Source organism: Pararge aegeria, chromosome 4, assembly GCF_905163445.1.
Source record: "Pararge aegeria chromosome 4, ilParAegt1.1, whole genome shotgun sequence".
Classification (NCBI taxonomy): Eukaryota; Metazoa; Arthropoda; class Insecta; order Lepidoptera; family Nymphalidae; genus Pararge; species Pararge aegeria.
The window spans coordinates 12739557-12764419 of record NC_053183.1 but is presented as its reverse complement, the minus strand read 5'-3'; the positions used below and the strand labels follow the sequence as shown (position 1 = coordinate 12764419).

The following is a 24863-nucleotide window of genomic DNA, read 5'->3' as shown; positions in this document are numbered from 1 at the left end:
AATGTATTAATAAAATTGAGTCTGATCAAGGTTACTCCTAGAAACTTACCGATTGATTCATCCAAAAACGTACAAATACGACCAGCGTCAGTAAGAATAGAGACGCGTATTCCCGCAGCGCTAATATTGATGATTCGTTCACCAGATGCAATACCTAGCCAATTGCCACGAGGATGATAAATGACGCCGGAAGCCTGTTGACGAAAAATTAATACAATCTCACTTATATTTCAAACATACGTGTGTGATGTTGTGTGGACCTTTGTTAATGCTAAAACAACGTTCGTTGCTCAGGAAAGCAGTAGTAGGAAGATAAAGACGCGGGTGGAAAGGAGCTAATGAAAAATATTAAAACATGTGTGTGAATTTTCTGACATTATAGCCGCATAAACTAAATTGGTCTACTCCTACGTGTCTTTGTTTCACTCCACTAAGTGAAATCGCGCCACAAGCTTATCAGATGAGTTAATACAAATAAATATCTATTTTTGTCATGTGTTTCATACACTTTCTGTTTTAAAAAAATGCTTAAGTTTTTGTCGTAATTTCCATTTTTGCGAAAAAAGTTGATACAACAGATAGGTGGTTAATAAATGGGTTTAATGAATGTGTTGTAAGCACTTACATCACTACGCTGGTACGGATGTGCATCAGCCCAGCGCCATTGGTGCAGTTGACCGTGATTTGATATAGCGATCAGTTCGCTGTAGGTAGCCGCGATATGCGTGAACCGAATGCTGCTGTCCCAATACTCGAGCTCTTCTGACACCCAGAGTGGCGAGGCTGTCATTCCGGAATCCTTTTTCTTGTTTTCTACTACAATAATACAAAAGGATTTATATCATAAGTGCGATATAATTTTTATAGCCTATTGGGAAAGACTGCTTCCTATCTTTTGGGGTCTTCCTGTCTCTTCTTAACTTTTCGGAGTTATAATAATGTTATATAATATAACTGCATCTGAATGATGTTTTAATAGGTGCCCAAAGTCTACCAATCCGCACTTTCCTAGCAAGGTAGACTTCGGCCTACACCCCTGTAGTGAATATATACAGTATTCACTACAGGGGTGTAATAATGAAACAAATAAGGGCATATGCTAAAATCAGAGTACTGGCCTCATGTTCATGATTTCAAGCATAACTGTTTTAATAATTATAATGGTTAAACCACATTACATCCCACAACTTAATAGTTTCGAACCAAAAAAGGGATCCTCGTAGTATAGAATATAAAGCTTCATGTATGACCCCAACACAGTCCCTACATGCATTGTTATTTATTTCATTTATTTATGCTATATTTATACTGGCAGTATTAAAAAATATGGTGTTACATGTAAGGTTGTTGAAAAGAAGATAATAATAATAAATATACCACGACAATACACACATCGCCATCTAGCCCCAAAGTAAGCGTAGCTTGTGTTATGGGTACTAAGATGACTGATGAATATTTTTATGAATAATATACATCAATACTTAATATACATAAACACCCAGACACTGAAAAACATTAGTAGTGGAAATCGAACCCACGGCCTTGGACTCAGAAAGCAGGGTCGCTGCAAACTACGCCAATCGATTTATGATGATTTCTTCATATTATCATCAGTATACCAAAAACTTGAATATTTCATCTTCTTGCTGAATCAAATCGATAGCACTTTTTATGCCCGTTTTCAAAAATAATCTCAATCCTTAGATCTTAGCCTTAATCGGATGCTTAGTGATTTCGGTGATTCTTTCTTTCTTTCTATATAATCCAAACTAAATACCACAACTTTAGGCAAGAAGAGAGCGCTTTAGTGATAAGACCGCCTTTGCACGCTCTGTTTTCTATTCTAAGTTTCTTCTGTATATGTGTTTAATTTGTATATAATGTGTGTGTGCAATAAAGCTTTCAAATATACAAACAAAAAAGAACCATACAAAAGTATCTGAGTTGCCTAGTGAAATTGGGTGAATGGTATATGTATACCTAGTTTGTGAAAACGGGCATTGGTCTTCTATGAAGAAAAGGCTTCAGGAAAGGGCAATCAAATTTTTACCTCCTTCCTTATCCCAGGAGGTGTCACGTAGTGCAGACTCGAGCCACCGTCGCGGGCCGAAGTACTGGCGCTCGCGCCAACGACTGAACTCCGATGGCCTCTCCTGCGTAGAGCTGCTGCTCTCTCGGCTAGCACCGGCACGTCCGCCTCCACTGCCACTGCCGCCTCCACTGCGACTATACATGAATTCGTTACTACCCTCAAGTTTAAAAAAAATGTGACATTGTCCACTACATGATTTTTATTTTGATAAGACTGAACCGTGATATTACAGAATGTTACGTTATCATAATGTAATATGTAAGAAAATGTACTTACACATATTTTGTACTGATAAAGGAAAAAGGATTACTAAAATACACGTAAAATGTAAATGTCGTAGTATATTTATTTATAAGATAGTAAATAATATAGGAATTCCATTTTTATGTTTATTCAACTATCAGCTGTCAATACACAATGCTGTTGACGCTGGTGTATCATGTAGTGGATCAATGACACAACAACAGAAAAATTAAGACATGAAAAACCAAAAAAAAAAAAAAACACCCAAACACAGAACGGAAACGGAAACTGCGTAAGCGTGTTGCGTGCTAGATTGGGTTGAGGGCTACATTTAACTATAGTGGTAGGAGAGACGAGGCTGAGGAGCGTAGCTTGGCAGGATACCTTCTGACAGCCGCGTACCCGAAGATGTCCTCCGAAAACATGGCGTCGGCGTCAATGATCACAGACTGGTCCTGTTGAGTGGCGTGAAAACCTCCGTCAAGAAGAGAGATGAGGTCCTCCGGAACATAGCCGTCACCGCCTTCACCGCCCTCCGGCTCCTCACCCTCTTCGTCGTCACGAGACAGCAGATTGTTAACGGCCTGATTCACGTCCAGGTTTGTACGCTAAGAAAGAACGGATACCAAGATTACACTGTAACTCAATGAAAATATCCACTAAAATAAATTCAAAATTCAAATTCAAAAATTCTTTATTTATTTATGCCTATCTCAGACACTTATGAAGGGTTCATACATATATGTTTACAGTATTGTGAGGTAATAGAGATAACTACGTTAGCCAACTTAAAGCTAAAGCCACGAGGGTTCCAAACGGTCCCAGGTCTAAGAAGAGCTCACAACAAACTTAGCCGCGAGATAATAATTAGACACCGAGTGCTTATATTGTAAAAAAGGTGAATGGTTAAAACATAGAATATTGCGGCTAGGGATTCAAAAGCTCTAACCTCGAACAATTTTGAAACCTACGAAACAAACAACGCTTCATCTATAAGAAGTTTAATAATTATTCAATTCCGTTTGACCATTTCGTATATTCGCTGTTATATTAATTTATATTCTACTAACTAGATGATATTTCTGAAATTTCAACCTTTAAACCTTGCCTATAACATAAAAACTAATATTACCTGCAACTCTCGTATTATAAGGCTTCTGCTTTTGCCCTGTAGGACCACTTGGGCCTGCGTCACTAGATCTTCAGGGACAAAAGGAGCTGGAACCGTAGAAACCACACGACTAGAACCCGTTGCCCCGATGATCACACCAGTAGCTCGACTCGTAGATCCTGTAAAAAATGAAATTGTACAACGGACATAATAACCAAGTATGATCCACCGAAAATAGAAAATATTAAAATCCACATCTATACTTTGCTTGCTTACTATACTATTTTTTGTTTGCTTTTATTCAATAGGCTCCGAAACTACTGGACAGATAATTTGGAATAGAAAGTTCTTGATAGTTAACTATCATGAAGTAACAAAAGCTATAATTTTTTTCAAATATTATAATTTAAAGAAAATCGCAATCATTTAATCTAAAGTAGCAAAAAGTTGTCTATAAACTTCATCATTTGGCGTACGCTGAGAAAACTATTGAAGATAAATTATAGTTATGTACAATAAAATTAAAGAAAGACCGTTCCCCCGCATTTGTTAAGATCCGAAATCAACTAATAAAATAATTAATATGGTAATATTATGAAGCAGTGATAGCCTAGCGGGTAAGACGTGGCCAGCATGGTGGACTACAGCCTAAACCCATCTCATTGTGGGAGGGATACCCGTGCCCTAAAAGTGGGTCGGTAATGAGTTGATATGATGATGATGATTTATATTGTTTGTATTATACAATTTTGAACATACTGAACGGTTATATAATTTATCATTAAAAAGCTATTATATCCAAAAGTAAAATAAGCAGTATTTTTTTTTTTTATATTTCAGTCTGATGTACTTGCAAAGAAAACCAGAAGACACAACTTTAACATGCTGCTTTATCATCATGCTTTAGGACAGGATTTAAGCAGCAAGGTGTTAGGTGTATCTACATCCTAGAAAACCCGCCGGCCCGCAAGGATATATTGTATTAGCAAAAAAGAGTTAAGTTTACTTTTGATTATGGAATTTCTTTATAAAATACACGGCCGAGCGATTCGGTTTGTATTTTTTATTTCCTTTGATATCTTTGAATTTATCGGAATGATATACTGTAAATATTAAAGTTTTAAATTATAGTTTTCAAGAACTGTGCAAGAATATTGCAATATTTATTCAAAATTCATTTAAAAAGCACTTTTAAAACAACAAGTATGACTGTATGTAGTGACTGTACCATGGGTTCGGAAGGCAGATTCTACCGAGAAAAAGCCGGCAAGAAACTCAGCAGTTGCTCTTTTCCAACATCATTTAACAATAAAACAATCATTGTTGTGTCTTGTGAGAGATAAAAGCGGAGCGGCTTGCTTTCAAGCAACCTTGTCACTAAGAAATTTATCAATAATATAGTAACTTCTATGTATTTTATGTATGTACTATGTGTTTTTGTACAATCTTTAAACTGCTGTAAAGGTAAATCTAATATTACCTTCGGTATCATGTTATTAAAGTATATACTCAGCCGAAGTCGTATCGTATAAGTCGATATGCTGATATCACCGATTTATGTCCGTTTCTAGTAAGTCGATTGTTTATATCTACTTTTTTTTATAAAGACTAATGTTTTGTTTTACAAAGATTAAATTATTTTAAATATATTGCAAAATTATCTTTTTTTTACAGATTTTTTTAAATTGTGGCTTATATAAAAGATTTAGAAATAGGCCAGTATTTTTGTAGAATGTAGTATTCCTTTATGACTGGCCATTTAGACAGCGTACGTGGAAAAAAAACAAATCGCGAGCGTTTATCTTTAAGGCTGAAATCTTATTAATACAGACAATAAATATAGCCTATGTTTTTTCAGAATAAAGTAGCTTTCTTCTGGAAAAAAATATTAAAATCGGTCTAGTAGTTTCAAAGTTTATCGATCGCAAACAAACAAAAATTCTAACCTTCATAATATTAGTATAGATAAAATCGTAAAAACCGTAAGTTAACACAGGTGAAACCGCGGGATCAGCTTGTGGTCGATAAATGTAGTCTATCTGTATAAGGTAGACTTTATCCCTCAACTCTTAATAGATCAGCGGAGTTTAGGTATCTGGGACATTTAGTAACAGTGGACTTGAATGACAAGAAAAATATTGAAAAATATTGAAAATATTGGGAGCGTAGGACGTTGGCGGCTAGATGTTACATGATAGCCCGCAAGTTTTCGGTTTTTTTAATAATCTTAAATCCATACGAAGAATGCAAAAATATGATAATGGCATTTTTCTACTTCCTCTTAGGACTTATGTTAAAGTTTGATTTATTGCAATAAATAGCTAAAAGTGTCACCCCCTTTATATCATAATCTACAATAGTAGTGTATGCCAACTAGAGACCCAGCCAGCAATATACCAGCAATATATCAGCCATAATATCATAGGTTTTAATGATAAATTAGTTAAAATTTCTTTTAAAATATACTGTGAAAGGCTATTATTTATTACTATATTAAAAATATTTAGAAGTGCTACAACAGGGCTAACAGAGGGACAGCCCACTAGAAAAGCTGCATATAACCAGCAATGTAAATTTAATTAACAATACACTAATAAACAATACAAAATCCATATTTTAGATTTAATTTTTCTTGATAATTGTCATGAATAATTCATACTCAGTCTATAACTGTCCCACTGTTAGACAAAGGTGTCCTATGAGCCTAGAACATCTGAATTGCTCCAATTCAGGTTGGAGGTCTTTAATAGTTTTACTATCAGATGTAAGTCATGAAAATTGGGCTTTACCATGCTCTGCAAAGAATAGATTATATAGATTATAACCTTTATTAAGCCTTAGGATATAAAAGTGAGGAAATACTAGGTACCTTGCGAGCTAGGTGCAGCACGAATTGAATTCCTCATAATTCTTGCTCTAGTGCGAGGCTGTTGCCTTGATCCACACCCACCACCACTTCCTCCTTGCTTGCCTCCACTCGTTCCACCACCACCACTTCCACCACCGCCATTTCCTCCATTTTTACTCGCATCAGCTTTACTCAAGTCCAATCTGTCAGGAATGATGGAAAATGCTGCCCGACATATGGTGCCATCTTCAAGTAGGCAAGCAATATGGGCTGGCCCTGCAGCGACTGCCCGTACACCCCGCAAGGAACTAAGAGCTGATGGTGCCGCTCCAGTACCATATCTATTCCAACGTTCTGCTACTTCTCGAAGTCTACAACAACACAGAAGAAAATAATTAATAAGACAGCCATATAAATAGGTTTGCACGATACCAATTGCAGAACACAAACATATTGGCATAACTCTGCTACTGTGTATGGTGAGACAATTTAAAAAAAACTTGTTTTTTCCCTCAACTTTTCTAAATCTTGTCAGCGCTTTTTCTGTTTATCTATATAATAAAGCTAAAGTTTGTTTTTTTTCTTTAAGCCATATAATCTCTTGGGAGTACTTGGCTTATTTAAAAATTCTTTTATCCCATTGAGGAAGATTATATGGTATATAAAATAACGCTATGACCCTTAAAAAAAGAGCAACTAAAAGAAAAAGCTTACTTATCATTAGTTGCATGAGGCTGAAAAGAGTAAAGCTTCAACTAAAAGTGAGGATTACCAATTTCAAATAGTGTTGCAACTTGTATTTGAAAACAGTAATCCTCACTTTTAGTTCTAAATCTAAATCTATGAAATAAACATGTTAATACTCTGTTACCGCCTCAAAGAATGCAGGAAGGTATGTAATATTTGTAACATGTTAACCTAAAATTAGTATTAAAAATAAAATAACCAGACTAAAAAGTTACCTTTTTCACTCCAAAACCTATTTACCAGTGGCAGTACTACCATAGAAGCCAAAAAGCCAGGCTTGCTTTACAATAAATATCTCTTTTAAATTTCTGACTATACCAAAATGATTAATATTTAAAATAATTAATACAATAATAGCAATGAGAACACAATATTTTAAGTTTTGCTCAATAATGTATGCCACAATGAGTATACAAGCACTACGTTACTCTGGCAGGTAGACTCTGTTGTAGTAACTGGCTGATAAACACACACAACACATAGAGCAAAATAAATATGTTAATGACTTATCAATAACATATTTATTTTGCTCTATGGGTGAGCGCTGAAATATTACAGATAGTGACTTGGTACACGTTCAGAGCTCTTGCTTTGTCTCACTCGCGATCATTGGCTTATATGGGGCTTTTATTTTATTTGTATCACTCATAGGAATATTAATGTGTTTAGCAGAGACAATATAGATTATTTAATAATTTGGTTTGGACATAAAATGCAAGATTACAAGTTGAAGTTTGTAAAGATGACCAGCAAGTCAACTTCACCCTTTTTATGATTTGTTAGTATAATTACTAGCGCTTTCTACATTTTACTACTAGGTTCTTTATTGTTTTTTTCTTTTTTTTTTATTAAAAAAAGTTAACAAAGAACTTTTGTTAAATATGAGATCAAATTGTGTGCAAATTGTTTTTGTAGTAAACTTAAGTGTTCAAACATTAATTGGCAAACAAAAGGTAAACTAATTAAATTTTTTTAATAAAAAAAAAACAGCTCTTTCCGTTATTGGTTGTTTTTTTTTTTTGGCAAACAACACATAGAAACTTTGTAATCCAACTATCCAATTATCAATCAAAATTTCAAAACATAATTTGCATGTTGACCTTAATTGTAGTGTTCTGCAAAGATTAGTTGATATTGTTTGTCATTTAGCACAACAAGAACAGTATCTTTTAAAGGTCATGTCATGTCAAATTAGTCCCTTAGGTAACTGGGCTTGCTCAAATTCAAGACCCTAGGAACACCACTGATATGGTGTAATGATATAAATATTACAGATTAAGTTATTTGTTTGTCTTTTCAGCTGCAACCAAACAATGAGTCAACATGATATTTCTTCATGGATATAGTTAGATCCAAAGTGTCAGACTTCTTTTTACACTAGGAAAATTATGGGGGCTCTTATTACATAAATATGATTAAAATACTTTTTTTTTATCAAATGGTATAAGATATGATTATTATTTACTAACCAAATAGGTAAGGGGTATTTTCCATTGTTTTATGATTAAAACTTACATATATTTTCACAAATGTGAAAACAATGCAGGTATTGTGGAAAATGGGGTTCGCAAATTAATCGCGGTTCGCAACATCGTGTCAACTAATGGAATATAATAGATAATGCCCCTATTCATTCAAATACTGTGATAATGTGACAAAAAAAAACCATGAAACAGCCATATTTTGAAGAAAACTATAATTTTGACAGCTGAAACAGGTAGTCCACTAAAATAATCTTCGGAATTACCATCATCTCCTCATTCTTTCTCATGAACATTTAGGATCTTTCTCTGCATTGAGCATCCGATGACGGATTTCATAAGATCAACGTAATGGAAAACGTCAGCCAGAAAGTTAAATAATAGGCTTACCTATCTATCAATTGATCCTCTGTTCCAGGTAATGGATGAACCACAAAATGCATTGAAGACATTTCCTCGAGATTATGTCAATATAATTTTAAAGATCACATCCACATAAGCGTCCACAAAAATGCTGTAAGAACAAAAGAACACTCCGAACTAAAATCCTTTTCTAACCACCATATTTCTTGTGGTTCCTCTCAAGTCTCAATTCGTTTCAATAGCGTTTTTCGTTCTCAAATACATGTGAGTCGGTACATGACGAAAAAAGAAAGAAAATATCAACATGGCTTCCTCTCTGAAATGTTGGTAGCATTGAAAATAGAAAAGCGTTTCATAAAGCAACTAAACGCACAGACTATTGATATTATAAAGCAAGAGAGGCACTATCAATCATTTTAGCATAAAGTTTACAGCAGTATTTGTATATTCATTGATTTCTACAAGTCTATACGCACTAAAGCTCTTCAGCAACTGCTAGAAATCGCAAATTGCAGCACCATTGTTTGATTTCGTTTGCTGTCTTACTAAAAGAAAATCGTAGATACTGGGTAAGTTGGCCCCTTTTGGAACATCTTGATAGTCCATGCCGTATATGTACTTGCAAATAAATATTTTTTTTCAACTGAAACCAAATGAAAAAAAACAGTTAAAAGCCACGGAAGACCATACCGTGGTAATGTAGATCAGTTGGTACATATTTTAGTGATAGTAATAACTTGCTATATTACTATATATTATAATCATTTTGATTACCCAATTTAAATTCCAACCATACCATTTTAAATAAATTATTTAAAAATAGCCTCGAACAGTCCAAACTGCTGGACTAAAGGCAGGCCCCGCCCCCGTTGGGAGGGATTGACCATAATCACCACACTGGACAATCGCGACGGGTTGGTGATCGCAGTAGACAGAAGTGGTTTATAGAATACATAATAAAGGTGTCTCCATACGCTTGCCAAACTACGGACAACAGCGAACACAAAAAAACAAAGCACTAAAGTGTGGAAGGCTGTTTTGCCTATTTTTGTTTGTTATCCAGTGTTGGGCGTCGGTGGAGGTTTTTGTACACAAATCAAAAATTGTTGTTACCTCAGTTTGTAACGTTATACCGTTTGGTCAAGTTAAACTGATGATGAAGACCACTGATGACCACCGGAACTGCGTATTATATTAGAATTACACGGGTTGCAATTCAATATTGTTATAGGTTTGGTAAGCGTTTAATAATAAAGGAGCTGATGATGAAGTGCCGGGAGAACTCCTCAACCACTAACACCCGGATTAGGGAAAAGCAACATTTTCGAAAAGGTTATGAGCAGTTGACGTTCGGCTTTTAGAACATAGAGAGTTGCAAACCATCCAAAGTTCCCACTAAAAAAGTGACGACACGAAAAAGTAGGTATCTAAGTACTTTCCTTGCAATAATATAAAAAGAACGTAAACAATGTATCTATACTCAGTGATTTTTACGTTTTACTAGAAACAGACTTGAGTTGAGATTGTAGCAAATATAGGTTTTTATTAACAAATTTTATTTTATTTTAATAAAAATACTCTTAGGCTGTGCTTGTAGATCAACCCGCAAGTAATATCTGCCACAAGGCATGAACTAAAACATACTACGTAAAGTGTTCGCCAACAACTAATTTGTGCGACAAGCGTTTTGATAAATCGCAAACGCGATTGATCTGTGTACAAAACCACCACCGAATACCGATGCCGAAGGTTGGCAAACCAACAAAAAATAGGCAAACAGCCATAATTAACTAATTAATTATTAACACTATTTCGTAGTGTATACTTGATAATCATAGAGTAGTAGTATAATTGATTCTTGGTAATCATAGAGTATGTATATTTTTTTAATAATTGCAGTCGAAGAAATTTGCTGATAGTGTAGTTTTCCACTTAGAACATCTGAGCTTTAACATAAACATCTGTTGATGTAACAGAAAAACAATGTCAAAAATGGCGGCCAAGTCAAAGAAGCGGCTGTCTAAAATAGAAAATAAGTTACTAAAATTAGAAAAATTGGAACTCAGTGATGTTATTTGTTCAATATGTCAGTCGATTTTAATAGAACCTGTAACTCTGCCATGCCATCATGATTTTTGTCAATGTTGCTTTAATGAAAGTATTGCAAATAATGCTTTGTGTTGTCCTTTATGCCGATTGCGAATAGGCTCTTGGCTACGAAAAGCAACAAAACAACAAAATTTAGTTAATAATCAGCTTTGGAATTTTATTAAAAATAAGTTTCCTAAAGAAATCGATAAGAAATTCAAAGGAGAAGATCTAGATCTAGTTTCAGGTATATTCAAATTATTGATTTTAGATTTTTAGCTAAGTTATTTTCATTGCGTTTCCATACAAAATCATAAAAACACGACTTTTTTTACAGATACCCCATTACTCAGGTTAAGTGCACCAGGAGAGATAAGATCAGAATATGAAGCAGAGTTAAAAAGACTCAGAGCAGAACGATTACGGCTTGAGCAAAAACAATATCAGGAGACAGAGATTCTCATAAAGTTAGTATACAACTTTACTTCATAGTACTTATTTGAATACCATAATTTGCAACTTCATCAAATTGAGATTTGTGAGTGTACGCTGAGTGTCCTTAGGTCAAATATAAATTTCAATGGCCACCATAGAGTAAGTATAAAGCTATGATAATGGTCCTATATGTATGCTGGTATAGTTAGAAGTGCCAAACCACTCCTGTCTACATGTACAACTGATATGTTTTCCATTGATGGGTCTTTCATTGAAGTAACACTAACTCTAAATGGCAAAGAAAGTACCCATTGGCAAGCTACATCTGCACTGACTACTTGCATGTGGTTTTGTAAACAGAAATAAAGCTTTTTCATCATCATCATTATATCAACCTGTTACCAGCCCAATACAGGGCATGTAATGCTAGACAAAGCTCTGCAAACATTTTTCTAAAAGAATACCATGTTTATTTAACATTATCAAAATTCCAAATTTATTAATGACTGCATTATGGATTAGGAATATGGATATGTATGCTGTTCTTTCACAAACAGTATAAAAATTATCAAAAGCTTAAAGTTGATTTCTATACAGTTACCATTGCAGCTATAGAAGTTATTTACTACAGTCAGTGTCATCATCATAATTTTTAATGGAAAGATAAAAATATAACATACAGTTTTTCTTTGAAAACCAATTTTTGGAGGGTCTTAAGTGGCAATGTGTACTTCTGTTATGAATTTTTATTCTATGCAAACCTTTACCCACTATTCTACCTAATATATACCAACCCACTGTGCCACATTACATCAGACTTGAAGAACAGATTGCATGCAAACAAAAATCAGAGTGGTTAAAGGGAAAAATTATATAAGTATACTTATATATTTCTACAAATTTTTAATATTTATATATTATATTAAAGGAGACTCCATAAAGAAGAGCAGGAGACACACAAAAAATATTTGGATAGCCTTAAACAGGACGAAATTTTGGCTCAACAGCTACAAGAAGATGCAAAAATAGAAGAAGCCTCAAAGAGAAACAAAGTTAAAAGTTCCTTTTCTAAAGCCAGGTTAAAACCCACAACAATAGATAGTTTTTTGGCTAAAAGTATAACACAAGCTTCAATTGTAAATAAGTAAGCTATTTTAATTCATCTTATATTTTTTTAGCACATTCTACTTATATGGTCATTTGGAAATAGGGTACTGGGACACCAGCTACAAAAATAATCACTACTTAGAGAAATGGTTTTAGTTCAAAGTAAAATACTTCAGTTTTCATATATAAGTAACATAAAAAATTTGTTTAATTTCTACATATTGTGTATGTTGTTCCACTTATGTGAATTGTTTTTACTTTGATAGTAAACCATACTGATAAAATTTTGCCATATTGGCAAGTCTATACAGCATTTAAAAAAAAAAAAATTTGCAATAATGCTGGCCAACTTTAAGATATACTTTATTTTATTAAAGGGCCGTTTCTGGCTCCATCTCAGGCGCAATTTGATAATTTCTGTATTTGTTCTGGTCTGGCTAGTACCATCCTACTGGCAAAGACGTGCCGCTAAGCGATTTCGCGTTCCGGTGTGATGCTGTGTGGAAACCAACTAGAGGTATGGGTTTTATAAAACTGCTTTAGTCCTTCCTTGTTAGCCCACTACCATGTTAGACTCACCACCAAGTAAGGTTACAGTTAAGGTCTACCTTGTAGAAAAATTAAAAGAAAAGTTTTATATTAATTAGCAATATCAATTTCAGCAGCTCACAGTTATCTGATGACAATTCTAGTGCAGATGCCTCACCTCCAACTGCCCCTTCTAATAGAACCATTAACAGGGTGTCTCCAGAAATATTACCTAACTATGGCAAGTTTTTGAAGAATTTTTTAGATAAAAAATTAAAAACTGGAACTAGTATTTGGAATAAAGAAAATGGTGAGAAACTGAAGGAGAAGGTAATTTTTTTTTAAATATAAGTTTAAAAGAAGAATATAAGCAGTATAAATTATTTATAGCAATACTTATTAAATTGTGATTAATTTTCAGGAGGAAGAACACCAAATGGTTGATAAAACTGTCAGTAGTGAAGAAAAAACCATAGTTAAAACAAAGAACGGTATACAATCAGTACTTGTCTCCTTACCACTGCCACATACAGGAATACTGCATCACAAAACAAGTTTACCAGACAACAGGAATTTGGAAACTGGAAGTGTAGACTCAATGCGGCAGGAATTGTGCTATTTTAAGCCCATTGAAGGGACCACACCAACCAGGTATACAATTATTTCGGTTATATTTAAAACGCTGGAATTGTTTGTTTTCCTGGGAAAAAAAGTATCATTTGTTCAGGTGCATACTGAAGAAATGAGAAAGTTACTAAAGCTAATCCAAAAACAATCCAAAACTTCAGCAAAATTGGTTATATTAAATATTCTAGCCGGCAACAATGTAACCTAGTTTCTGTTCCTGGATAAAAAGTAACCTGTTTGTGTCTCTTAATACATAAATATAAAAAAAATGATAAGCCATTTTGAAGAATATTTTTTCCCTCAAAATAAAACTTGCCTTGAACAAGTCATTTGCACAGTTGCACAGTTTTATAGATATGAGAACTATTTATTCCTATTTTATTATTGTAAACGTAAAAATATGTGTTTGTTTGTCCTTATTCCTTAACTAAGCAAACATCAACCTTTGTTGGCACAAGAGTTAGTTGAAAGCACGAAGAGTAACACAGGTTACTTTTGGTCATGGGAAAACGTCGAATTCCGAAGGGTGGTTTAACGAAACATTCGTATTTTTACACGAAATATAGTCCTTCATTCACGACGCGGGTAAAACTGCGGGTGCAGTCAGTATGTTTAATAAATAGACTTTTTTCGTTTTAGAGGGTTCCTTCTATGATATGATATATGATACTCTGTATGCTGCATGTATCCATATTGTGTAACACTCGTTTTTTAAATATTTTCATATAAATTTGTATTTCAGTTTCATTACCAGTAAGAGTCTTCCATTGAGAGTGCCAGGAGTGAGAGTTGATAAAGAAAAGATAAGCCCGAAGAAGGAAGTAACGCCTACTCGCGATCAATACATAGAGGGCTTGAGCCAGCTACGGAACTTGTCCTTAGCACATAAACTACCCTCTGCGTTTGTTATTGCACTTAGTATATTGAGATCTAAAAAGGTTAGTAATACAAAACTAGTTTTTAAACTGCATAAAAAAAATTTGCTGTCATATAACAGAAGGAGAAAAAAATGGTTCTAAGGGCTCTTGACAGCATGATGCTGTGTAAGACAGGTCATAAACTATACCCTCAAATACTGTCAGATGTGATGAAGAATTAACTAGGTGTAAAAAAATAAATAAAATATCTGTTTGATTATTTATAAATAATAGATTAATTAAATATAGGACACAACATATGCAGAGGGAACCGTAAAATAATCTTTTTTTATATTTTTTCCTGTAGGGAAAAGGTATATGATTGTACAGCTATGTCTTCAGAATTTAAAATTCGTATCTTATTTGATTTTAGGGCATAAAGCCATGTCTTAAATATTCATACCCAACTTCATAGTAAGGCTTAAAGCCATTTCTTCAGTAGAGTAATTTTCCTAATTCAAATGTTTTCAGATGTTGATGTAATATATTCTAATATAATTTTTTAAGCTTCCGTGTTCTTTAAAAGCTCTTGAGTAGAGCGCGGGATAATCTTTGGTGGTTTATAAATCTCTGAATGGAAAAAAGGCCTCCTTAGAAGTACAAAGGTGCGCCCTCGAAATCCCATAAATTTTCTATTCCAAACATTCACAAACAACAATTTCACACATTCAATCCCGATTTCCCTCGTTACTATTGATGCCTTCGCCTTCCGCAGCCTCTGCGAATACCGTAGACTCAACCTCAACATTTAAAGACCCCATGGAAGCCTGCTCTCCCTTTTCTTTAACTCCACGTTTCTTCAGACTACCTCTTTGATATACAAAACTATCCCCAAAAACGCGCCCTCGCCTAGAAAGTTCTCGCCATTTTTCCAGCTGTGTACAGATAACTTTGGCCCTAGATAAAATATAAAAGTCCTAGATAATATTTAAAGAATAAATAACACAGTCACAAACATATGCGTGAATATCCTTAATCATAACTAATTCAAAAACTAAATAGTTGTCTATTGAAATTTAATAATTATTCTAAATCTTAATAGCTTTGTTTATGTAGGCATATTACTAAATACGGTTTAAATCAATCCACAGAGTCCTAAAAAAAATGCAGCAAACACAAGATTGAGAGTAAAGAAAAGTTCGCCAAATAATATGTGCGTTTCAAATATATTCAATTCAAAACGTCCTGCTGTAAACAGAAACAAGCATACAGAACTTCTTGATGGAATCACTAAATTAAATAATACAGTTTCACTGAGGCGCACCAGGTCTATGGGAAGCATTTCGAAGGACGAAAATGAGGTTACGCCGAAGAAAAAATTAAAGGAAAGAAAATCTTACTCAGATAGAAAGCCATATTTGAGGAGCGACTCGAAAAGAATGCATGCCAAATCACCCTCTTGTAGTCCGACGTCGTTGATTCAGATCACTAATAATAAGGTTAGTTTAGCGGTTAAAAATTTATCTAGTCCATTGGAGAACTGTGATGTCAAAAACATTTTGCGGGAGCAGCTTCGAATTGAAAAATTAATTGAACAGGAGAAGAGTGACTTTGAGATGGCACAGAAGATGGACGCAGAGTGGAACGGGCGGAGGCTTCGACGAGCCCCTGCCAAACGGCAGGTCACTCTGAATTATGCACTCAGACCTACTAAGAAACTTAAAGTTTAGTGCAGCTACTTGAAATAACTTGACCATTTTCACCCTATTTACATTTCTGCATCGATTAACAACCGGCTTTCGACACATTAAAACATTTTTCAATTCTTTTACACCCAATTACAAAGATATATAGGTAGTAGTTCTGTTGGCCATACTACGTTGGGTTTTTCACAAAATTAGTATAATTTTATTGATCTCTAAATCGTGCTTTCGTGCACACACGTGTCGAATGTCGATCGCCTGTCATTCGTCGTCGCTAATAATATATAATCGAAGGCTGTTATATAAATAGAACAATGTGGTTAGTTATATAAATAGAACAATGTGGTTATAACGTGTGTTAAATTCATGTTGACTGATTGTAAATTCAAAGGTAAAAGGTCGAATTCAAATGTACTAATCTCTCTTCTCAAAGGGCTTATCCAGGGTTGGTCTATGTGGGGGAGTCTGGAAAATCAAATAAAGCAACATGAGCAACTGTCGTGTTGCAATTTCTATACGTACTAAATATATAAAATGAATACCAATTTACCAGTTTGTAAAAGTGTCATTTTTCATGTTATATACATAAATTTGGTACTTTTACTATTATTTGCTTTAAGCTCTTACTGGAGAAAGGCATATGCAATCATCAATTGCTAAAGATGAGCAATGAAACTAACTAAAAATATTTTGAATCTAAAATAAGTAAATTCTTAGTAAACAATAATTATTGAATAATTTATTAATAAATTATCTCACTACTATTATCGCGCTTATGCGCATGTAATTGTATAAATTCTTCACTGTGCAGGTCCACTTGATTAACCCTAACCCTGAGAGACTACCCTAACTTTTTATGATTAATGGCCTTTTAGGTTGAGCATTTATCCCACCTGTTTTAATTTCAATTTAAATGTTAATTAAATATCAATAAATCTCTACAGTAATGATTATTTTAACTAATTTATTGTTAGACATTCTAATTATAAAATTACATGGTAATAGTGGGCAACATTACATATTTGTTTATTCAAATATGTAATGTTGCAAATTCTGTTGTAAAATAATCTCTTAACTAAACTAAACTGACAAGTAGTTGTGGTATCCTTTTCCAGGGCAAACAGTTTAAAATAAAACTTATTTTAGAACTGTATATTAAGTTTTGTTTAGAGATTTGTGTACACAAACATTTGCAAATACATTATACAATCGCTAAACTAAACTAAATTGAAAAACTAAAAGCAAGTGCTGTGCCATCCCTTTCATTATGTTCTTTGTGAGTATAGAACTCTTTCTAGACCTGACAGTTTAGTTGAGATATTTGTGTAACAGAATTGGCACCGCTAACTTATTGAATTGGGCAGCAACATTTGAGCAAACGTTAATATTGAACATTGGCGCGTCTTTTACAAAGAACACTTTGTACAAGACGTGCCAATCAAATCTTATATGTGAAACATTTTATTTTCATGTATAAATATTATCAGTTAAACCCTAATTTCTCTATCAACTAATGCTACTAAAATAAACCTCCATATTGTCTTAAGTGTTTATATGGTTCCGAATTATTATACTATTTATTCATTGTTACTACTTTTAGCCCTCGAAAGAGTTAGTGCACAGATAGACAGTCAGTGTTTTGAATGTGTTTTAGGGTTCAGTGGTAAAACGGTATAACGATTTAGACTGGTGAGACTTGGTCCGTCACAGTAATATGAAAAGGTAACCATTATCAACATCGATATGATATAGACCTAAAATTTGGCATATTGGTTGAGTTGTTACAGAAAATTTATAAAAATTAATAAAAAAAACATCTCAAAAAATAATAATTGGGTAACTTTATTTATTTGTAAAAGGGATCAGATGACTACTTGTAGGTTCTTTCCCGTATACAAAGCAAACTATCTTAAATAAGTAGCTTTTTTCGACAAAATACGACTTCAGGCTCAAACACCTGATTCATTAATAGATTTCTTTTGAGAACATTAACCAACACAATGCATGGCTATAAAGTTAGAATTTTCTCTAAAATGCTTAGGTAGTTCCTTTATAAAATATGTGTATAATTTTGATTCGAATTCAATTCCACTTCGCCCTAAAAGCGACAAAGCGTGTATTCTGAAAGGTCGCGCCGGATGAGGGAATGGATAATGTTTCTACCATTACTATTACAACCGAATTTAAGGCGCAGGCAGGCACTGTTATTTTTTTACACTAAATGTATATACCGATACGTCTTCCGATCCAAATTGTACTCATAAAAGTCATTATTTTACAGAAATAGAGCATTTATTGACATTTTCTTAAAACAGAACTAATCGGCGCTGTGTTAAAAGCAATTAAAATAAATGCTTTATTCAAAGGAGGCGGCCATAATAGTTACAATCTACTCTTCAAATTTTTTTTAAATAATCATCTCATGTGAACGGCGTAAACGGTACATTTCCCGGTATAAGATCATGCGTCATTTGAAATATTTTTTAAATTATACCCATTAACGCGTTAGAAAATCAGATGTGTCGATTGTTTTTCTAATGAATGATTCTTAGACCTGATTAATCATGTTTTGGCGTCCCTAAAGTTTCGTGTTCTTTCCGGTAAAATATAACACCTCTATGCCGTACTTTAATGTAACGCCTACCTATCGAAAATCTGTTACTTTAATCCGATCGCACTTTAGGAAAGATTTAATATCGCACGTATGGTCGTGGTCGTACGAACTAAGTGCGCATATTGAATTAGTTTTTCTTCGCAAAGCAAATTTGTATCTCCAAGATAATCATTATCTATAAAATAAAAAATATTATATTAATTGACGGCCGATTGGCACAGAGGGCAGCGATCCTGCTTTCTGAGTCCTAGGCCGTGGGTTCGATTCCCACAACTGGAAAATGTTTGTGTGATCAACATGAATGTTTTTCAGTGTCTGGGTGTTTATATGTATATTATAAGTATTTATGTATATTATTCATAAAAATATTCATCAGTTATGTTAGTACCCATAACACAGGCTACGCTTACTTTGGGACTAGATGGCGGTGTGTATTGTCGTAGTATATTTATTTAATATTTTACGCACGAGTAAAATACAGACGAAAGATTACTTAAAGTGCACCCAGCTCGTAGTATTTGATGTTAGCCATTACCCAACTCAGATGTAATTTACAGGCGTAAAATATACTGCGATTAACGTCAAAGAAGTATAACTTCTTACGTGCGCACATAACACATTACTTTGGAAATTCTTATTTTATACTATGATGAACCATAAAAAGAACGGAACGCCTCCTTAATTAATGATTAAACTTAAGTAGCGTCTAAGAAAAATGTATCTTGTCAATTTAATCCCTGTGTTATATTTTGGTAAGACATTTAGGATTCATGTAAGTTTATAGACTTTTACCATAATATACCAATGTCATCTGTATAGGCAAGTAGAAATAGTAACTTTGCTATTGGAAATTCTTGATGTTAAATTATATGGTGTCAGTTCCATTTTTACATGCAATTATCACATAATTATACAGCAATGTTAATGTTAAATAAAAATTTGCCGGATTAAGAAAGTGTAATTATTAAATTGATTGTAATTTTAATTGTTTTATTAATTTTAAAATTTATGGAATAATTTAAAAATTATATAGTTATTTGAAAATTCAACTTCAAACTTCACTACTTTTAGTTAATAATTTCAGTTCCTAAACCTACCTCAGCAAAATTTTAGTGCGTCATTGAACTGACACAATATAGTAATATACTATATTATTATAACATACAAAGGTTTAAATTATCATAATGAAAACAGTATTTTAAGACTAAGATGTTTGTCATTCTAATATTACGTCTTCACATTATAACAATCTCTCATATATTGTATGGAAATTTTGTTTTGTTATGTGTCAGTCATATAAATATAACTATAATTTGGGTAATAATTGATTTTGTTTGTAAATGAGAATCAAAAAATATACATATAAGTAAAATACTTCAGTTCCATTGTTGTTATATTTAAGAAAAAGAAACTTATCTAAAAATTTTAAGTTTTTGCTATGTGGCATATATTTTACCTATTTAAAATAAGATGTGTAATGGAAAACGAAAAAGTTTCAATTGTTATTTATGTAAATGCTTGCTGTGATATACCATGAGTATGTAGTTCTTGTAATAATTCGATTAAAGACTTTATCAAGCTAATGGTAAGGAGTTTTAGTTATAATTCGTTGTATTTAGTGAATATGCATTCATGTGTAAATATAAAATTTTAATTAAACAAGACTTTTTTAATAAAAAATAGCCAACAAAATAATTCTAATCTTCTCTGCTCAATCTTCGTTGATCAATCATTCATGTCTCCTAATCTGTAAAAAAAAAGACCAATAAAACTTTTTTACAAACCATTATTTAATATTTAGTTTAGCTAAAGACAGACTTTCTTATTGGACAATGGTTGCTTGTAATTTTCATACAACAATCTATGAAATGGGATAATTTTTTTTGAGGTATCTAAATAGTTTTTTCCCTGCAGTGCAGTTCCATTCCGTTAGTTTCAACTTATAAATATTACTTCCTTAATCAAATCACATATAAGCACCCAACAAGTTGTGATAATGGATTTTATTGCTGCTATTTACATAACATAGATTTTTCTTCTAGCTAGTGGTTCTAGCTAGAGGTAGTTATGCCAACCATCATCATATTCAAGAGTAAGTTATTATATCAACAAAAATGTTTTAGGCATGATACTTTATAGTTATTAGACAAATTATCACAATAAGTTTAAGTGTGGTCTTTGAATATGATAAAAATATCATGTTATGTAGTTTTGTCTAAAATAAATAAATATTGTACCAATAAGTCAACCATGCAGCTAAACAGTTAGTGACTAAAATTAATGGAAATAAAATAAAAGTACATACCTCAAACTTTCAACTGGCAAACTCTGCATACCTTTTACTGAACTAAGCAATTTTCATCTCAATTGAAATCTCTGAGAGCAGCTGAAAAATATAATATTGATTAACTGTTGATATTTCTTTTGTGAAATAGAAAACAAACCATAAACAAACTTTGTGAAAGCTTTTGCATTACTTTTATTAAAATTTCGATATCAATTTAAAAACTTTTCAATTATTACAACATTAAGAATTTCTACTGCTACAAAAATAAATCATTTCCCTCATATGCACAAATAAACATCACAGGGCATACCATTTCTACAACTCACTCACCACTTTGAGGTGGGTGCACTCAGACGGCAGTATCTAATTCCAGGAACACTGCAGCCATTTTTTGTCCACACACAAGACACCAAGGAATCTGCTTCTTTATAACCTTTTACAGTAAATGTTATGTCTCACACCAAATACAAGATACATTCATGCCCAATTCACAAAGAATTGAGATCAATGCATTCAACCATTTAAAAAATTACTACTTACTATTCACCCTTGATTCTATCATACTTCAATAGAACAAAACCCACCCAAACACAATTGAAACATCCCTCGCAGAGTACATACTTTATTAAATCAATATCTCACACATCATACCAAATCACATTTTACACTCAAGATAGTAGACTTAGATCTAATACAATTAACTTAAGCTTACATTTCTGTTATAGACAATCTGTACATAAATATGAAACTAATAACCATAAAACTTACTTAAAACTTCTCTCACAAACATTTCTGGTATAAACAGCTATGTTCACCTCATGTTTGAGATTTGTTCCATCCACCACCAGACCCAGCAGAACCACCCCCACCATTACCACCCCAACCTTGTCCACTCGGCCAATTCCCTTGGTTCCAGTTACCATTTTTCCCACCATTCCAATTGGGATTGTTACCCTGATTCCATGCTGGAGGTGGTCCATTTTGTCCCCAATTTTGGTTACTGTTCCAATTTTTACCTGAACTACCTTGTGGGGGGCCACCTTGCCAATTATTTGGACCTGAACCCCCCTGCCCTCCCAAGAATCCACCCCATCCAGCTTGGTTGAGAGCTGCAGCGACAAGGCTTATAGGCAAATTGAAGTTAGCTGGTGGACCACCATTAGGGTTTATTCCCAAGTTTTGCATGTTCAATGTATCAATATTGTTACTGTTTCCATTGCCATTAGATCCACCAGAAGGTCCAGAACGATTACCATCCCAATTGTTAGAACTGTAAGAATCATCCTTCCAATTTGGATTGGACTTGCTTTTGATTTTTGGTGCAGCACTAGATACAGAAACTGATGCACCTTTGATAACATGGTCTTCACCACAGAGACTCTGTGCCACTTCAGGGTCTAGGAAAGTTACAAAACCAAAAGCTCTAAATGGCCGTGGAACAAATACATCTGTTACTTCTCCAAATCTAGAGAAGTATTCACGAAGATCATCCGCGGTCATATCTTCAGTACACCTGCCAACGAAAACTTTGCAAGGCATCTGTGGAACTACTCCTTCTTTAGAGTTAGGAATGCGGACATCAACCCATCTGCCATCAATATTATGCCTCTGGGCCAAAGCTCGCATTTGCGAAGCGTACGTAGCAAAGCGTATGAATCCAAAGCCTTTAAAGGCACCGTTTTTATCTCGTTTCAACTGAACCATTACTACCTCACCAAACTGCTCAAAATATTGTTTTAAGGATTCTTCAGTCGACTTCCAAGGCAGTCCCAGGCAAATTAAGTCTGAGCAAGTGAGCTTCTTTTCTAAGCGTTTGGTCTTTGCTGCAGAGTTTTCAGGTGACACATCTTCCATCTTCCGCTTATTTTCCTTCGGGAATACGCAAATATATAAATATTTACCCCATCCTGCTTCACTCGGCGGATGCAGTTTGCCATCACTGAGACGGATACCGCGTATCGTTTTGGTTTCCCGATGTCGATATTTTAATCCACATGCTCCAGGGAATTGAGCCACCAAAGTGGATATCAAAAGAGTCCCATCAACTTCACAAGGTATCTCTACGGCATTACAATCATCTTCATCTTCACTAACTTTGATGTACTCAAAAAGGTCTTCAAACTTAACTGGGTTATTCATTGTTCAAAACAGTTTAACACCAGTTTTAAAATGTAAATTGTAGTATCCAATTCTTCAAAGCAATGCTTTTACTTTCGCAATTTATCAATACGAACCGCCAATCGCAAAAACAAAGTGAACTTTTCAAGATGGCCACCGTGCAATTGCAAAGATCTTTAATCTGTGGTGCATAGACAACATAAAAATAAACAGATAGGATTTTCCTATAAATACGTCATTAAAATCACTACTCTTTTTGCCTTTACACCAGAGGTGTTGGTCGTTTCTCAGGGCCGATCAGCTTAGCTTGACACATGGTTGGCACTGTCTGCACTAGAGTTCAAAAATTAAGGAAATGCAACGTTCTGAGTTGGGGTTTATTTTGTAGCATTGAATTAAGAACATACAGAATCCTCATTCAGCCATTATTGTACGCAGTGCATTGTGTCCAAAAACAGCTAAAACGGAATGTTGCTAGCTCACAATTTTTTTACCATTTTCCCATGTTATGGTGAGCGCTTAGAACATTAGAGGTAAAATATTTTTTCTCAACTGCTAAAAGGTATGATATGATATTCTAAACGGTATATCAACTGCTAGTAGTTTTTGATGCTTCATTATTTAGTTGTGTATTATTAATTGTATGGAAAAGTGGCGTTTGACAGCAGTGATTGCAAGATTTACGCCTGTCGCAAAGCTGTCGCGAGATACGTAATCACCCTGCCGAACTCAACTCGAATGAGGAAGTTCTTTGATTCGTTGAAAAAAGTTTTAACTATGAATATTAAAAAACCTCAGTGAATTTAGTAAGGTTGAGTCAAGTGGTGTAAGTTATGAGGTCCTAAATCGAGCAAGAGTGCCAACTACAGCATTTGAGTCTCAGCCGATCTGCCTAATTTCCTTGCGCTCTGTCCATCGGGAAATGTTTTGCAATTATGACATTTAAGGTAGTAGGGTTAAGGTAGTCCCTACTACCTCAACCATCGCGCAACGAACGTAGAAGCACGTCAGTAGTCGTATGCCGTATCCCTTTAGCTCGCGCAAGCATTTAGAGCTCCGAATCTTACGTAAATCTGATGGTTCAAGCCAACCAAACCGCATTGAAGAAGCGCGGTGGTTATAAGTTCTGCAATTTATGCATATAAAAGAGGAGTCCCATGCACAGCATTGGCGCTTTAATAGGCTGATGATGATGATTCAATAATGCCGAGAATCTGTATGCTTATTCCAAAACTTTCATCTGCAAATACCATTTCACAGAAGTCTGCCTTACTTTCGAGGCCAGAGGCAAAGCAAAAGTTGACGACTATTATACTTTACACCTACAACTTCCTTAAATATATCCAACTAAAAGCCAAAAACAAAGGAAAAACAACAAGATATAACGTAGAGGGTAGGAGATTATTTATCGTACTTTCTCAATTCGTACCTATTTAAATTTTTAAATTTTGCAGCGCGAATTTACCTCTAATGTTTATCAAATTACTTTCGTAAGAGCCAAGTCAAAAGAGACAAGGTAGGTATACCCAGTATACGCTGAGTTTAAAAAATATTTAAATTGTATTAAGATACTAAGTCGAGAGTCATGCATAAGAATGCCACGCACAGTTCGCA

The 24863-nt window shown here is 34.1% G+C and overlaps 3 protein-coding genes across 11 annotated transcripts in view; 1 reads left to right on the top strand and 2 right to left on the bottom strand.

Moving 5' to 3' along the window:
• LOC120637891 (E3 ubiquitin-protein ligase UBR5) overlaps window positions 1–9202 on the bottom strand; it is a 45205-nt gene extending 36003 nt beyond the window's left edge. For 6 of the 7 annotated variants that reach the window (XM_039909941.1, XM_039909947.1, XM_039909942.1 and 3 more), the window contains exons 1-7: window positions 8913–9202; window positions 6316–6665; window positions 3468–3625; window positions 2720–2943; window positions 2051–2226; window positions 626–816; window positions 50–194 (exon numbers count right to left, since the gene is read on the bottom strand). In XM_039909941.1, coding sequence (XP_039765875.1) covers window positions 50–194; window positions 626–816; window positions 2051–2226; window positions 2720–2943; window positions 3468–3625; window positions 6316–6665; window positions 8913–8974 — 1306 coding nt within the window. In that variant the 5' untranslated portion in view covers window positions 8975–9202. The remainder of the gene's footprint in view (window positions 1–49; window positions 195–625; window positions 817–2050; window positions 2227–2719; window positions 2944–3467; window positions 3626–6315; window positions 6666–8912) is intronic. The other variant, XM_039909946.1, reaches the window with a different exon arrangement.
• A 1631-nt stretch (window positions 9203–10833) lies between these two features.
• LOC120637878 (E3 ubiquitin-protein ligase RNF168-like) lies at window positions 10834–16648 on the top strand. Of its 2 annotated transcripts, none has more exons than XM_039909925.1 (7): window positions 10834–11220; window positions 11311–11440; window positions 12337–12552; window positions 13178–13373; window positions 13465–13694; window positions 14413–14608; window positions 15679–16648. In XM_039909925.1, exons 1-7 carry the CDS (start codon window positions 10869–10871, stop codon window positions 16255–16257), a joined length of 1899 nt encoding a protein of 632 aa, XP_039765859.1. In that variant the 5' UTR covers window positions 10834–10868; the 3' UTR covers window positions 16258–16648. The 2 variants fall into 2 exon arrangements, with proteins under 2 accessions (XP_039765859.1, XP_039765860.1); XM_039909926.1 differs by having other exon boundaries at window positions 10837–11220; window positions 13181–13373.
• Window positions 16649–20060: 3412 nt separating this feature from the next.
• LOC120623245 (TAR DNA-binding protein 43-like) lies at window positions 20061–23413 on the bottom strand. 2 transcript variants are annotated; one of them, XR_005658698.1, is made up of 3 exons: window positions 21900–23413; window positions 21150–21230; window positions 20061–20591 (listed from the first exon to the last, which is right to left on the bottom strand). XR_005658698.1 is itself a non-coding variant. In XM_039889163.1 (1 exon), the coding sequence occupies exon 1, from the start codon at window positions 23268–23270 to the stop codon at window positions 21948–21950; it is 1323 nt and encodes a 440-aa protein (XP_039745097.1). In that variant the 5' UTR covers window positions 23271–23413; the 3' UTR covers window positions 21738–21947. The 2 variants fall into 2 exon arrangements, 1 of the variants encoding a protein (XP_039745097.1); XM_039889163.1 differs by lacking the exons at window positions 20061–20591; window positions 21150–21230 and having other exon boundaries at window positions 21738–23413.
• Between the last annotated feature and the right edge of the window lie 1450 nt (window positions 23414–24863).

Bases quoted from the DNA above. Each gene is read 5' to 3' on its own strand.
- LOC120637878 (XM_039909925.1), top strand. From the start codon at position 10,869: ATGTCAAAAATGGCGGCCAAGTCAAAGAAGCGGCTGTCTAAAATAGAA. The intron at 12,553-13,177 runs GTAAGCTATTTT...TATCAATTTCAG, and splicing joins CAAGCTTCAATTGTAAATAA to CAGCTCACAGTTATCTGATG. The intron at 13,374-13,464 runs GTAATTTTTTTT...ATTAATTTTCAG, and splicing joins GTGAGAAACTGAAGGAGAAG to GAGGAAGAACACCAAATGGT.
- LOC120623245 (XM_039889163.1), bottom strand. From the start codon at position 23,270: ATGAATAACCCAGTTAAGTTTGAAGACCTTTTTGAGTACATCAAAGTT.